The following is a 15,250-nucleotide window of genomic DNA, read 5'->3' on the forward strand; positions in this document are numbered from 1 at the left end:
TCAATCTAATATGTTCAGTACACTTCAAAATTTAACACAAATTTTATTCCTTTTTTTTTTTTTTTTTGATAGAAAATTTTACTCAATTTTAATCCTTTAATATAATGTAATTTTCAATTGTAGAGCGGCTGAAAATTAGGTTTTAAACGACTTTAATTTTTGAATTTTTACAACTATCGCTACTCAACTTTGCTCAATAAGTGAAAATTAAATCTGATTGAGTGAATATTTGCATTGACAAGATAAGGAAAATCAATAGACTGATTTTGATTTTCAGGTGAAGAACCATGGAATATCGGAGGAAATGATTAATAAAACACGGCCAGAGACTTCTTTAACTTGCCAGAAAGTGAGAGATTGAAGAGTTACTCCGACGATCCAACTAAAACCACCAAACTTTCAACCAATTTCAATGTCAAGACTAAAAAGGTGACCAACTGGAAAGACTTCTTACGATTCCATTGGTACTCCATTGTTATCCTCCTCGAGGATTACATTCATGAAAGGCCTTCCAACCCTCCACAATTCAATTCAGGTACATCAATAAATCAGTTTAGGCCCTTCAAATTTTTTTTTTCTTTTTTACACATTAAACCCATGAAATTCTTAATTTCACATATTAAGCCTGAATTTGTGTTAAAATCTATGTTAACTACGTCCCATATGATTAATATATTATATAATGCAAGAAATCTATGTTAAAATTATAAATGTGTCCAGAGCCTATATCTTATTTTTGGACTGTCAGGCCACACTGATCATAACTTAATTACCATTCTTTAAGTTTAAACATGTTATTATGAATCAAATTCCAACACCAGACTCTGACATATCACTGGTGTTTAGGTTTACAACACCAAACTTTGGCATGTCACCATTAATCAAATTCCAATACCAGACTTTGGCATATTAGAGGTGTTTAGGTCAGGGCCGGTCCTGATAATTTATAGGTCCTAAGCGGAATAATAAATAAAAAAATATGTAAAAAAATTTAAAGTATATTTCAATAAATGATAAACAAAAAAGTATCTCATTAATTCCTTATTTATCTACATATTAAATTTATTTAGTAAACAATTAAATCAATTGTCACGTGTATATATCATGTAACAAAAAATGGGTTTATTTGCCAAAAAAAAACAAATCGATTAATTTTGCATCTAAAATGGGTTAAATTTTATCTATTAAAATACTTCAAGGGAAAAATATTACCAAATGATATGACAAAATTTTGTATAGTAAGACCAAATATTAGTTTGATTCTTAAATTAACCTTCAATCTATATTAAAAAAAAATCAATTGGACGTCTTTTAAGTTTAAAATATTAATTATTTAGATTCTTTAAAACCTCAATAATTCTTAGAGCTTTTTACATGAATATCATTGGTTACAAAATTACAATTAAATTATATTATCAAAATTACTTTTCAATATGTTATTTTTTTTATATAAGAAATAAAGTATGATTTCATATTTTAGACAATTAATTTATAAGATTTAATTTAAAGATAATTTGATATAATTATAAATAAGTTTTTTTTGAAAGAATTATAAATAAGTTTTTAGAAGTGAATTTAAATTTTTTAATATTAATAACTTTTCTTTTTTTTTGAAAAAATCAAATGTATGTGTAATTATTATTATTATTATTATTATTATTATTATTTAAGAAAAAAAATGCTTTTGGAGGTACTCAAAACCTAGACCCCTTTAATAGAGATTGTATTCTTAATACCACATCTATTCACTTTAGTATAAGCTTTGTTTTACCAAATATATATATAAAGCAATCTAATAAAAAGAAAAATTGAGCCCTTTTATAACCATTGCCCTAAGTCCAGGGCCGACCCTGGTTTAGGTTTACAACACCAGACTTTGATATGTTACAAGTGTCTAGATCTAGAAGTGTCTAAGTTTACAACACCAGACTCTGGTATGTATTTCTAGATTTACAGGTGTCTAAGTTCTGACATGTGTGTAAGTTTATAGGTATCCAGATTTATAATAGGTGTCCAGGTTTATAACACAAGACTCTAGCATATGTTTCTAAGTTTATAGGTGTTTAAGTTCTGGCATGTGTGTAGGTTTATAGGTGTCGCGTTTATAACAGGTGTCCAGGTTTATAACACCAGACCCTGATAGTAAATGATGACATCTTCTCTGTCCTAAATTGATACGTGACATGTGATTTCCTATCTTAGACTATCTTCTTAATATTTGCAATGAGTTTTTTTGCTATAAATTAGAATTGTATGCTGAGGGTAGGGGTGCACGTGGTCGGTTAACCAGTCCATTAAGATTAATTCGGCCGGTTAACTATTTTATCGGTTTTTTTAAAACACTAACCATACACTAGTCCATTAAATTCTATTAACAACTAATCGGTTAACCAATTATTTCGGTCGGTTAACCTTTTATTTTGGGTTTTAACCATTAGTAAATAAAAAATAACAATAAAAAACGTCTAGTTTTTATTGTGAGTGGAACGACATGTCAATGGCGAGTTGAAGAGATTAACGATGGAGAGGGAGATGTACGTGCATTATGTATGTGTGGACTATGGATTGGACAATGTCTTTTTTCATTATAGCAACTCTTTAAGGCATTAAATTACTATGTTTTTTGGACCAAAATTCTTATCATTCGTGCTTTACCAATTAAGCTCTATCTATATATATTAATTTCACTAATTATATACTTTGTGAAAAATTTGATAGTACGACGAGATTTGGGACGAAATATTCCATCGTTAAGTTTTAGTCACCGAACATAATTAGTGGTTTTTATTAAATTTCTGTTGTTTTTTTTTTGAAGAAAAATTTCTATTGTTGATCCCTGTATTTATTTTAAGTGAGATAATATATAATTATATGTATAAATATGAATTTAAATAAATATATTTTTATATATTTAATTAAATTCGGTCGGTTTCAGTTAACCGCGGTATTTAGAATATGAAAACCGTAACCGTAACCATTAACGACTATTTTAAAAATTAAAAATCGTACAATAATCTATTGATTTTGGTTAACCTTATTTTCGGTTTGGTTTTTCGATTAACCTAGCTGAGGGTTGAAACAATCAATTGGTGAAGGCAAACTATCAAGAATATCGTACCGACGAAGAATTAAACGCATTGGAAGTCAAGATGGTCTCCATTGAACACCGGCTTCAACCACTACCCTCACGCTCAGCAGCGGCGGAGCCAACGAACAAGGCGCTTTTGTCAACATGGAAACTTTCCGTCAGGCCGTCGTTAATACTCTCGGACGAAGTCTCTTGTACTTCCCTCCTTTTGAAATATATGTCTGCTTTACTGATTTTTTTTATGATTATGGTGGCCTGTGTAAGAGATTAATATGTCTAGAAATTTGCCTTAGATTTTGGGATTAAATTGAGGAAGAGGGGACTATGGATTAACCGAATGTGACAATAATTAAGATTATTGATTCAAAACTAATCGAACAATGATTAACGACTTTGGAGTAATCCACTTTGCATTATTCACTGAAATTACTAAGAGCCTGATTGGTAGCTAATTGCTGATTGGTAGCCTGATTGGTAGAAACAAGGTTGCCTTTTTCATTGATGATTATTCTTTCAGCATTTTGTTGCCAAAACATTGGCTGCTACTGCTGGAATATGGCAAAAATCAAGCACTATCAATTCCCTTCCATTCATATGATTTTGATTGTAGATCTCAGTTGTGAAAATTCCTTTTAAACAACTTTAATTGTAGAGCTCAGTTGTCAAAATTAAATTTGAATATTTGCATTCTCAAGATAATGAAATTAGTAGACTGATTTTGATTTTCAGGTGAAGAACCATGGAATATCGGAGGAAATGATTAATAGCATAATGAACACGGAAATGGACTTCTTTAACCTGCCGGAAAGTGAGATGTTGAAGAGTTATTCCGACAATCCAACTAGAACCACCAGACTTTCAACCAGTTTCAATGTCAAGACTGAAAAGCTCGCCAACTGGAGAGACTTTTTGCGACTCCATTGTTATCCTCTCGAGGATTACATTCATGAATGGCCTTCCAACCCTCCACAATTCAGGTACATCAATAAAGCATTTCAGGCCCTTCAACTTTTTGGTTTTTACACGATTAACCCATGAAATTTTTAATTCCACATATTGAGCCTGAATATTTGTAGTTTAATAGGAGAGGCAATTTTGGATTATTGTATGAAAAATTTGTTATGTTATCTATATGTTGGAACATATAGATCTTGTGCACATTTGCGAACTTTTGAGGCTCTTCTGGTGGGAAATGGGGTGCGAAAATGCAACTTGGCATGCATTTTCTCCTTAGGAATTTGTAGCACAGGGTGAATTGTATGAGCTTGATGAAGCCATTTTGTGCATGCATCATTCTCTTTCTGAGCTTTCTTCTATGTTTTTAACTATTCTTCTTTTTAGAAATACAGATCCTTAAACTTCATAAGTTTTCATGTTTCCTTTCATCAAAATTACTATATTATATGATGCGTTTTTTCTTTTTCTTGGTACTTGCATAAATTTGGTCATTTTTTCTCTTTCTGGCTTGTGAATCTCAATCTTTGATACAAATATACCTACCAAAATCTGGCATATATATGTCTTTGCCTCTCTAGGAAATATATATGTTGCAAACACATTGAATATGGCAGTCAGGAATTATCTTCGTGACACAGGTAAATGCTAATTTGTGCTCTTCATGCTAATTCTAAATGGGTTTTGAAAGACTACTGCAGAACCAAGTTTAGTACAATGTCGCATGTTGAGAATTTAACTAATGAAATCAATGTGTGCTCACTTATCCTTTAAGAATAAATAAACTTGTAAAATGTATATTGCAAATGCATATGCATCCCTTTATTTGGTCTTTGCATATACCTTTTTATTCATCTTTTAGATATATCTTCTCTCTACCATGATGGAGTTTGTAATTTAACAAAATTAATTTTTATTTTGTGTTTTTGGAGGTAAACAGTTATTGATATTCTCGTGTAGTGTTTTAACAACAAAGTTCACATTTCAACTAGGTGAGTAGCCTTTGAGCTTGTTAAACATTATGCCAGAGTTCAAGTTGTAAATTTTTTGATAGGAGATCATGGATGCATCAGGAGTGGAACTTGTTTTGATTGGTCCTGCAGCCTTGACCAGGTATATATATTTTGGCCATCATGGATATTTGCTTCAATTAAGAGATTACTGATGGTAGATTATGTGTTTATCATGCAATTTTACTCATATTTTGATGTACGGTAATATGTGTTATGGGTATACTTCCATTCTAATAGTTAAAACTATTCATCATATGAAAAACAATTTCTTTTTACCAATTACCTAAGTAGAATTACATTTTCCATAGCAGTGACTATTTGAACAGCTGAATGATTCAAACTTCCATCTTTATGCTCGGCTTTCAACTGAACCGTATAGAAAGCGACTAGGCTCATTTTAGTTTGAACTGAAATGTATAACTTAAGACTTGATCGGTTTTAGCTTGGTTGCTTTGGACACCCCTAATCGGCTGCTATATTGAAACACTAACAGCTCATAACTTTTCTTTTATGGTATAATTAGTGAGCTCTTTGTGACCTGCTCTTTTTGAATATGGTTTAAATCTTTAAGTTTTTTAATTTAAAAGATGAAGCTACCACGATATAGTAAAGTCAGGACATGATACTATGCATTTCCTTATTTTCACTAATTTGGCTCCAAGCTTCAAATGAAAGATTTCTCTTCTTTATAGTCTGCTTACATTGAGAAGGTCGATAGAGCTGATTCTTCAACATTGCATCTCATGTTTGGTTTTCAATTGTTTTTTTATTGTTTTATATTTGGTATGCCAATTCACTGGTTTAAGTATACGAAGTCAACTATAAAAATCAATTGTTCGTGGTCGATAGAACTCATCCTTCAACATTGTCTTTCCTTGTCAGTTTGTAATGCATTGCTTTTGAGTAACTTTTAGCCCATCGTTCTTATCTCCCCTTTAATTCTGTAGCTTCCTTATGTAATTCGGGAAGAACTGCTGGGCGCTTCTCGACAAGGCCTCAAGATTTAAAAAGGAGGTTAGCATTTTACTGCTGGGTTCTTTAGAATGCAAATTTCCCCACATGGTTTTAGGTATTTGTTTAAATTTATTCACATGTTCTGCTGATCAAAGCAAGGTATGGAACATGGATTTTGATAACCTTGATAAGCTTTGTGAATTGGGGTCATCTTACAATTAAATTTGGTGAATTTTGTTACTCTGATCACTTACTGTTTACATGTTTGCAGGCAGTTAGCTCCAACCATAGAAGCAGCTCCACATGTATTAGTTTTTTAGTTCCTATTACAGATCAAATCAAATCACTTCCATATGGAGTATATCGTTGGTAAAATCAAATCCCAATTACAGATCCGATCCCGAGGTCACAATCACTCTGGGTCGCTACGGCCAGGCACTCTTTTCATCTCTACCTCTTTTTTATATTTCGTTGCCTTGAGCTAATATTGTGATAGCTCCAACACAACCATATACTGGATCTCTTACTCGAGCTTCAACTTCGTAGGCTAGTGAATTCACTGCATTTTCTCTCTGTTGTGGTAGAAGCTTTGTCACATTGCTTGCTCCGAAGATCTTGTGCACATTTGCGAACTTTGTGGCTCTTCTGGTGGGAAATGGGGTGCGAAAATGCAACTTGGCATGCATTTTCTCCTTATGAACTTGATGAAGCCATTCTGTGCATCATTCTCTTTGTGAGCTTTCTTCTATTTTCTTTAACTATTCTTCTTTTTAGAAATACAGATCCTTAAACTTCATACATTTTCATGTTTCTTTTCATCAAAATTACTATATTATATGATGCTTTTTTTTCTTAGTACTTGCATAAATCCTAGCTAGTTTCTGATTACAAATTTGGTCCTTTTCTCTTTCTGGCTTGTGAATCTCAATTTTGGTACAATTATACCTAGCAAAATCTAGGGATCAATTGCACTTTGGATACAGAATTTGTCTTTTTCTACAAATTTTGGAGATTTATTCTATTCAGGTTACAATTCCTTACAAGCTTTTTTTAAGTGGTGGTTTATTTTGAGCTTGAGTTAGTCTTGGAGAGCTAGGTAGATGTGATTCAAGTGAAGATTGTCTTCTGTCCTGCTAGAAATAGTTCTTAAGTTTCAATACCTTGTTTTTCTCCACTGTATGTGCACTTTATAAAATTTTAGTTTCTGAATCTACTATTAACAACCACTTTAAAACATCATTCGTCTTTCGTGCTTGAGGTCAAGTGCACTCTTGAGGGAGGAGGGGATTTGTAATGTATATCAGAAAAGGTAGAACCTCAGCAGATTAGATTTGCTTTTGAATTTTGAGTTAGCTGCTCTGTTTTCACATTTTCAATATGCTGAGGGTTTTTTTCATGAAATTCTGTTCTTTGATATATCCGATGAATGAAGTTATGTATTTTTCATGATGATTCTTTTAATACAATTATGTTGCACTGCAGATAGCAGACCAAAGCTAGTTGCTGGATCCCTGTAGGATACTCTGGAGACATTACCTTTCCTTGTGAGTTTGTAATGCATTGCTTTTGAGTAACTTAACTTTTGGACTGCCCACACTGATCCTAACTTAATCACCATTCTTTAAGTTTAAACATGTTATCATTAATCGAATTCCAACACCAGACTATGGCATATCACAGGTGTTTAGTGTACAACACCATACTTTGGCATGTCACCATTAATCAAATTCCAACACCAGACTCAGGCATATCACAGGTGTTTAGGTTTACGACAGCAGACTTTGGCATGTCACAGGTGTCTAGATTTATAGGTGCCTAAGTTTACAACACCAGACTAGCATGTGTTTCTAGGTTTACAGATGTCTAAGTTCTGGCATGTGTGTGGGTTTACATGTGTCCAGGTTTATAACAGGTGTCCAGGTTTATAACACTAGACTCTGGCATGCATCTGTTTCTAGGTTTACAGGTGTCTAAGTTTTGGCATGTGTGTATGTTTATAGGTGTCCAGGTTTATAACAGCAAACTCTGGCATGTGTTTCTAGGTTTATAGGTGTCCAGGTTTATAACACCAGACTCTGGCATGTGGAATGCACCTGATGTCATCTTCTCTATCTTAAATTGATATGTGACATGTGATTTCTTCTCTATCTTAGATTATCTTCTTAATATTTGCAATGAGTTTTTCTGCTATAAATTAGAAAGGTATGCTGAGGGGTTGAAACAATCAATTGGTGAAAATAGACTAAAATGGCTTCCACCAAAAACCTCCTACTCTCCGACCTTGCTTCTTCTGGACTTACACATGTTCCTTCCAACTACATCCGTCCTATCTCCGACCGTCCAAATCTCGACGACGTTCAACTATCCGACGACTCCATTTCATTGATTGATCTCCAACACCTTCACGGTCCTGATCACGGTCTTCTTGTTGACAGCATCGGCAAAGCTTGTCTGCATGATGGCTTCTTTCAGGTTTTCTCCTTTTTTTGATCAGTTCAGTTTTCTTCTGCACTTATGTGTAGTTCAATTGCAGCTACATATGGTCATGAATTAAAATGAATGAGGCTTAGACTATTTATTTCGAAGTTGTGCATTGACAAGATAATGAAATTAGTAGACTGATTTTGATTTTCAGGTGAAGAACCATGGAATCTCGGAGGAAATGATTAATAGCATAATGAATACGGCAAGGGACTTCTTTAACCTGCCGGAAAGTGAGAGGCTGAAGAGTTATTCCGACGATCCAACTAAAACCACCAGACTTTCAACCAGTTTCAATGTGAAGACTGAAAAGGTCGCCAACTGGAGAGACTTCTTGCGACTCCATTGTTATCCTCTCGAGGATTACATTCATGAATGGCCTTCCAACCCTCCACAATTCAGGTACATATTTGTAGTTTAATAGGAGAGGCAATCTTGGATTATTGTATGAAAAATTTGTTATGTTATCTATATGTTGGAACGTATGCATAAAATGATAATTCGTGTTATGTGTTAGTCAAGTTATCCCTCTATGTATTATCGTGTTAGTCTTTGACTATTTCATTAGTACTTGTTAACGGTTATAAAGATAGAATCTCATTACCAATTTGATCCTACCCTTTTTCGGAAATTTATAAGGAGCTTCAGGAGTTTAATATCAAGTGGAACTCTACATACAGGTGTGAATAAGTTTATTGGGAGTTCCATTTGACATGAAATTCTATAAGACGTCTTTTCTCTTTCTTTCACTTGTTACCCTCCCCAATTTGTAAAGATATGTAGACATTTCCAGTATCAAAAACTTGTTCATAAAGATCTAATCACTTCAAGTTTGAAAACAACCAATTAATCTTGTAAAAGTGCTTAAAGTGACTTAATCAATTCATTTAGGCAAGTGAAGTGTGAATGACTAAAGTTCAAGTTCTATATTGATCACGGTTAAATAAGTTTAAAAAGCTAATAGCTCATCATTTGAAAGAGTTGTATACAAGCAGAGCCAATAAAAATGGTTGTGTCAATTTGGTAATCAGGTCCCAATATTATCTTCAGTTCACAAACTAAAGCCACAATTAACTGAGGGTTTCATGTGATGGTGGCACGTCAATCCAATTATTAATATGTCATTATCTCAGTGGTCCAAGACCAGTTGGTCCCGGACATAGGATTGAAGGGATTTTATGTGTAAAATTTGTAAAGTTGAAACAATTTAGAATGGTTTATTCCTTTTCATATATGTATTTTACATTTATGTATGGAAATGTGACAGGAAAACAGTGGCTGAATATAGCACAAGTGTGAGAGTGCTAGTCCTGAGTTTGCTTGAGCTCATATCAGAAAGCTTAGGCTTGGATAAAGATTATATAAACCAATCACTAAGCAAACATGGACAACATATGGCAATGAACTATTATCCACCATGTCCAGAGCCAGATCTTACTTTTGGACTGCCAGGCCACACCGACCCTAACTTAATCACCGTTCTTCTTCAAGACCATGTCCCAGGACTGCAAGTTCTCCGAAATCATAAGTGGATTGCTCTTAATCCTATTCCTAACACCTTCATTGTCAACCTTGGAGATCAAATGGAGGTAATTAGTAATGGAAAATACAAGAGTGCGCTTCATAGAGCAGTTGTGAATTCTCAAGAAGGAAGAATCTCAATTCCAACATTTTACTGCCCTTCTTCTGATGCTGTTATTCGACCTGCTCCGGCTTTGATCGACGATCATCATCCGGCGGTCTATAGAGATTTCACATATGTTGAATACTATCAGAAATTCTGGAACAAAGAACTTGCAAAAGGATGCTGCTTGGACCTTTTCAAGATTCCTTGATTGGGGAAAGATGAGTTTATGGTAGAGGAATGTGGTATTTTTCGTAGCAAAAGAGATCGTGTGTTTTTCTTTATATATATGCATAGAGAGAGGAGGGATTATGAAAGAAATGTGTTAGTAACCACTGTTTGTTTGTATGTTTGGCTCTGTTCTTTGAGCAGAGGGGGAAGTTCATCTTCCTGTGGAGCTTATATATATATATATATATATATAGAGAGAGAGAGAGAGAGAGAGAGATTCATAGAGGAAGGAGGGATCGATTATGAAAGAATTGTGTAAGTAAACACTGTTTGTATGTTCGGCTTTGTTCTTTGTGAGGGGGAAGTTCATCTTTCTGGGAGCTTGCAGCTCATTTTATCTTTCCTTTCCTGTCAATTTCAGCTATTATCACTGCAATTTTCTATTTCTTTATTTATTCTCTATTTCTCTATTTCTGTTTCTATCAAGTGCATACAGTAAAAGTTGAGAATTGGACTCGACAAGCACATCTCCGAGCCCAAAAATTTTAAGCCTACTCAAAGCTTGCCTGCAGCTTAGAGGTTCCGGAAAGGAGAGAGTCTGAATTTCCCAGTAACAAACCATCCTTTGTTGCCACAAACTGACCTCCAGAGTCACGGATACCAAAGCCAAAACCAGTCCGATCGGGAGCAGTAATGATAACAGAGCCTGTTTCGTTTAGTTTGCTGCAGCTCAAATTTTTGCAGCTACAAAGAAGGCAAAAATACAGAATTTCTAACAGAATAGATTTTTAAAGACGGTTAAATAGTACCTGAAAATATCACTAATTTGATTTCTAATAGATTGAAAAAAAATTACAAATTCAAATGCTCTACCTACTGGCGTCAGGCTTTACTTTGACATGGCAAGCCAGCAAAACTTTGCCTACTGTAATAGCCCAAATGTCAAGTTCATCCCGGGGTCTGATTTGATTTTTAATAGATTGAAAAGAATCTCCGTTCCAACATTTTACTGCCTTTCTTCTGATGCTGTTATTCGACCTGCTCCTGACTTTGATCGACAATCATCATCCGACAGTCTACAAAGATTTTATATATGCTGAATATTATCAGAAATTTTGAAACTTGCATTGGACCTTTTTTAATAAGAGATAGTTTTTTTTTTTTTTTAATATAACACTGTTTGACTTTGTGCACCGGGCCGTCCCTTTCCCCCTTTAACACTGTTTGACTTTGTCCATATTTTCAGCAAAGCCAAACATGCTACCATAGTAATAAATAAATAGAATACATGTTACTTATACTATATGCGAAAAAGATATATAGGGTTTATTGGAATGTAAATTTCCCCACATGGTTTTAGGTATTTGTTTGAATTTATTTGCATGTTCTGCTGATAAAAGCAAGGGATGGAGCATGGATTTTGATAATCTTGATAATCTTTTGTGAATTGGGATCATCTTGCAATTAAATTTGGTGTAAAGATCAGTTTTTTTTGGGAGAATTTTGTTAATCTGATCACTTTCTATTTACATGCTAGCTCCAACAATAGAGGCAGTATTAGTTTTAGTTCCTATTAACATTTTATCAGTTTGAGTTCTCGTTTGACAATATTGGATATGTTCTGTAGAAATGAAAATTGACTTCATTCTTAATCTTTGGATTTGATAAAAGGGGCGGCCCGGTGCACTATGCGTCCCCGCTGAGCAAGGGTCCCACCACAAGGGTGTACTGGAGGCAAACCGTGACCTCTTGATCACACGACAACAATGTTTACCGCTGCGCCAAGGCTCGTCCCAATCTTTTGATTTGATGATAATTATTAAATATATTTTTGTATTTATATATTCTATTGTAAAAAGTTCAATTATTATATATAAGATAAAAAAAAATTTAAAAAAAATTTAAAAAAAATTTAAAAAAAATGACCTAGAGGTGGTTTAAACCGCCTCTATGAATAGAACCGTTGCAGAAAAAAGTCCAAAACCATTTAAAACCGTCGCTAAATCGCCGCAAAATCGTTCCAATTCGTAACCAAACCGTCACAAAACTAGCCCTTCCTTATAGAAATTTACCCCACGCTTTATAAAAACCGTCGCTATAGTAGCAATCCATGTTGTAGCGACGGTTTTGAAAACCGTTGAGGAACTGTACCGACAGTTAAAACTATCGCTACACTAGAGAAATTCCGTTGGTAAAAACTGTCTTAGGATATAACACCAGACTTTGGCATGTCACAGGTGTCTAGGTTTAAAGCACCAAACACTGGCATGTGTATCTAGGTTTACAGGTATCTAGATTCTGACATGTGTGTCTAGATTTACAGGTGTTTAGGTTTACAACACCAAACTCTGGCATGTTACAGGTGTCTAGATTTACAAGTGTCTATGTGTACAACACCTGACTCTCTGGCATATGTTTTTAGGTTTACGGATATCTAGTTTCTGGCATGTGTGTCTAGGTTTACAGGTTTCTAGGTTTAGAATACCAAACTCTGACATGTCACATGTGTCTATATTTATGGAATACACCTGATGTCATATTCTCTTGTCTTAAATTGGGATGTGACATGTGACTAGTTCTATGGATAGGTTTGATTCCAATACCAAACTTATATGTCTAGGTTATTAATATTTGCAATGAGTTTTTCTTTTTTGTTCTCTATTTCTGTTTCTATCAAGTGCATACACAGATCCGCCCCTTAGGGTTGAACCAGGGCCATGATTTTAGGGGCCCAAGATTTTGGTTTTACCCAATATATATAATAATTGTAGTGGATTGTTATTTACCGCCTCCGAATTACTTATCACCGTCCCCTTTAACACTTTTGTCCTTTTCATTTTTTAAACTCAAAACCTGAAATTCTCTTAAATTTCTTCGAAATTCAAAAAACCCGAACAACATTTATAGGACTTAAACACGGTAAAGAAAAAAGACTAATGATTTTCTGAATAAGTATTTTTATTTGAAAATCGAATCGAAAACAAGATACTGCATTCTTATTGCCATGCCTTTCTATTGACCGGAGAAACCCCAAAATTTCGGACTTTGGGGCTATACAACCATGTTTATTGATGTCATATATTGCTTGTTGGATAAGATTAATGGTTAGTGCTCTTTTAGTAACTAATTAATGGATGGATACATTTATGGGTTAAGGTGCTAAAATACCCTTAACGTTTTGGGCAATGAGCAATTTTACCGCTAACGTTTAAAATGGTGCAATTTTACCCCTAACGTTGGAAGCCAAGAGCAATTTTACCCCTAACGTTAATAAATTGGGTCAATTTGAGAAATAATTCATCAAACTGTCTTCTCAATAATGAATCTTGTTATCTACACTTCACACGTGTGTCATTTATTAGTAACAAATCACAAACATTCATTGGGATGTGAAAAAATAAAAAAATAAAAAAAATATACAGTTGTTTTTTTTTGTAGGGATTAGACAAAAAAAAATTAAAAAATCCACCGAATTTATAAATATTAATCTCAAATTTTATTATTAAATTATAAAAAACATGAAATCCTTTTTTTAGAACGGATTATTTTACAATGGTGCAGAATAATGAACAAAAATATATGTGTTTTATATATTAGTGTCTGAAATTGACCCAATTTATCAACGTTAGGGGTAAAATTGTTCTTGGCTTTTAACGTTAGGGTAAAATTGCACCATTTTAGACATTAAGAGTAAAATTGCTCCTGAACCCAAAATGTTAGAGTTACACCTTAACCCATTGAACTTCATTCCAAGTGTAGAAGAGCCATGGGATTTGATTCATGCATTTATTCAATACAATGAATAACTTAGCCTTCCAGTTACATTTAAAGCATTCATTTAGATTGTGAGGCTTTATAGATTCTAGAAACATACAACCTTTTTCTAAGAAGTCAAAAGCTTTCTTACTCAAGGGTACATTGACCATCAATACTATTATTTTGACAGTTATTACTGGAGGTCTTGATTCAAAGCTCATCATGTGGGACTTCTCCAAAGTACGCCCAATGAAAATTGTTCGAATTTGGTCCGGTCAACTCTGTTAACAATGAATAATTGTTTGGTATTTGGAATCCAACCCCAACCCAATCCAACATATTAAAACAAATAATTTATGGATTGGTTGTTAAAACCAATTCAACTCATCAAATATTTAAATTAAAAGAGTTGAATTGGATTATGTTGGGTTGAATATTAATTCAAATAATTTAAAATGACAACTATATATAAAAAAAACTATAACTTTGAGAACATTAATTATTATATAAAACAATAGGGGTAACTTAAAAAAATATGAAAAAACTATTTTAATTCTTAACGAACTTAACTAAAATATCAATTAAAATAATAACTTCAAATTTTTCAAAAAAAAAAACCTAGAAATTTATTCGCTTGAATTTCAATTAACATAAAGGTAAAAACTATTAGTCCAAATAATGTAATGTTCTATCAAATTAAAATATAACAATATTATATTAAGATAACCTTCAATCAAATTAAAAAGTTTTCGATAGAACATCAAACAATAATGTAGTAATCATCCAAATCACCAAGAATTTTTTAAATTCCATAATTTTCAAAATTCCAGAATATCTGGAATTTTAGAACTTTTGAAATTCCAGATTCTGGAATTTTAGAATTTTCGAAATTCTAGAATTTTTAGAATTCTAGAATTTTTGGAATTCCAGAATTTTTGAAATTCTAGAATTTCTGAATTTTGGAATTTCAGAATTTTCATATTCTAAAATTCAGAGTTTTCGAAATTCTAGATTTTCCAGATTTTGGAATTCTTCAGATTCTGGAATTCCAGAATTTTTAAAATTTCAGAATTTTTGAAATTCTAGAATTTCTAGAATTTCCAGAATGTCATAATTTCTGAATTCCAAGCTACAAATTTTCATATTTTAATAATTTTTGAAATTTCAGAATTTTTAAAATTTTAGAAATCTGAAATTTCAAAAATTCAA

At 33.1% G+C, this 15,250-nt stretch overlaps 1 protein-coding gene across 7 annotated transcripts; it reads left to right on the plus strand.

The window, feature by feature from the left end:
- Positions 1 to 3,106: 3,106 nt before the first annotated feature.
- Positions 3,107 to 10,731, plus strand: LOC136210903 (protein DMR6-LIKE OXYGENASE 2-like). 7 transcript variants are annotated; one of them, XM_066002351.1, is made up of 9 exons: positions 3,107 to 3,282; positions 3,818 to 4,065; positions 5,097 to 5,155; positions 6,003 to 6,069; positions 6,281 to 6,742; positions 7,492 to 7,553; positions 8,208 to 8,481; positions 8,645 to 8,892; positions 9,758 to 10,731. In XM_066002351.1, exons 7-9 carry the CDS (start codon positions 8,257 to 8,259, stop codon positions 10,323 to 10,325), a joined length of 1,041 nt encoding a protein of 346 aa, XP_065858423.1. In that variant the 5' UTR covers positions 3,107 to 3,282; positions 3,818 to 4,065; positions 5,097 to 5,155; positions 6,003 to 6,069; positions 6,281 to 6,742; positions 7,492 to 7,553; positions 8,208 to 8,256; the 3' UTR covers positions 10,326 to 10,731. The 7 variants fall into 7 exon arrangements, with proteins under 7 accessions (XP_065858423.1, XP_065858427.1, XP_065858422.1 ...); XM_066002355.1 differs by adding an exon at positions 4,983 to 5,034 and having other exon boundaries at positions 3,108 to 3,282; positions 5,116 to 5,155; positions 7,492 to 8,481; XM_066002350.1 differs by having other exon boundaries at positions 3,108 to 3,282; positions 6,281 to 6,444; positions 6,556 to 6,742; positions 7,492 to 8,481.
- Positions 10,732 to 15,250: the final 4,519 nt, after the last annotated feature.

This window comes from Euphorbia lathyris, chromosome 1, assembly GCF_963576675.1.
Source record: "Euphorbia lathyris chromosome 1, ddEupLath1.1, whole genome shotgun sequence".
In the NCBI taxonomy this organism is placed as follows: Eukaryota; Viridiplantae; Streptophyta; class Magnoliopsida; order Malpighiales; family Euphorbiaceae; genus Euphorbia; species Euphorbia lathyris.

What these genes read in the sequence shown, in the direction of transcription:
- LOC136210903 (XM_066002351.1), top strand. Translation starts at nt 8,257, where the DNA reads ATGGCTTCCACCAAAAACCTCCTACTCTCCGACCTTGCTTCTTCTGGA. An exon ending in TGCATGATGGCTTCTTTCAG is followed by an intron (nt 8,482 to 8,644) that starts GTTTTCTCCTTT and finishes TTTGATTTTCAG; the next exon opens with GTGAAGAACCATGGAATCTC. An exon ending in TCCAACCCTCCACAATTCAG is followed by an intron (nt 8,893 to 9,757) that starts GTACATATTTGT and finishes GAAATGTGACAG; the next exon opens with GAAAACAGTGGCTGAATATA.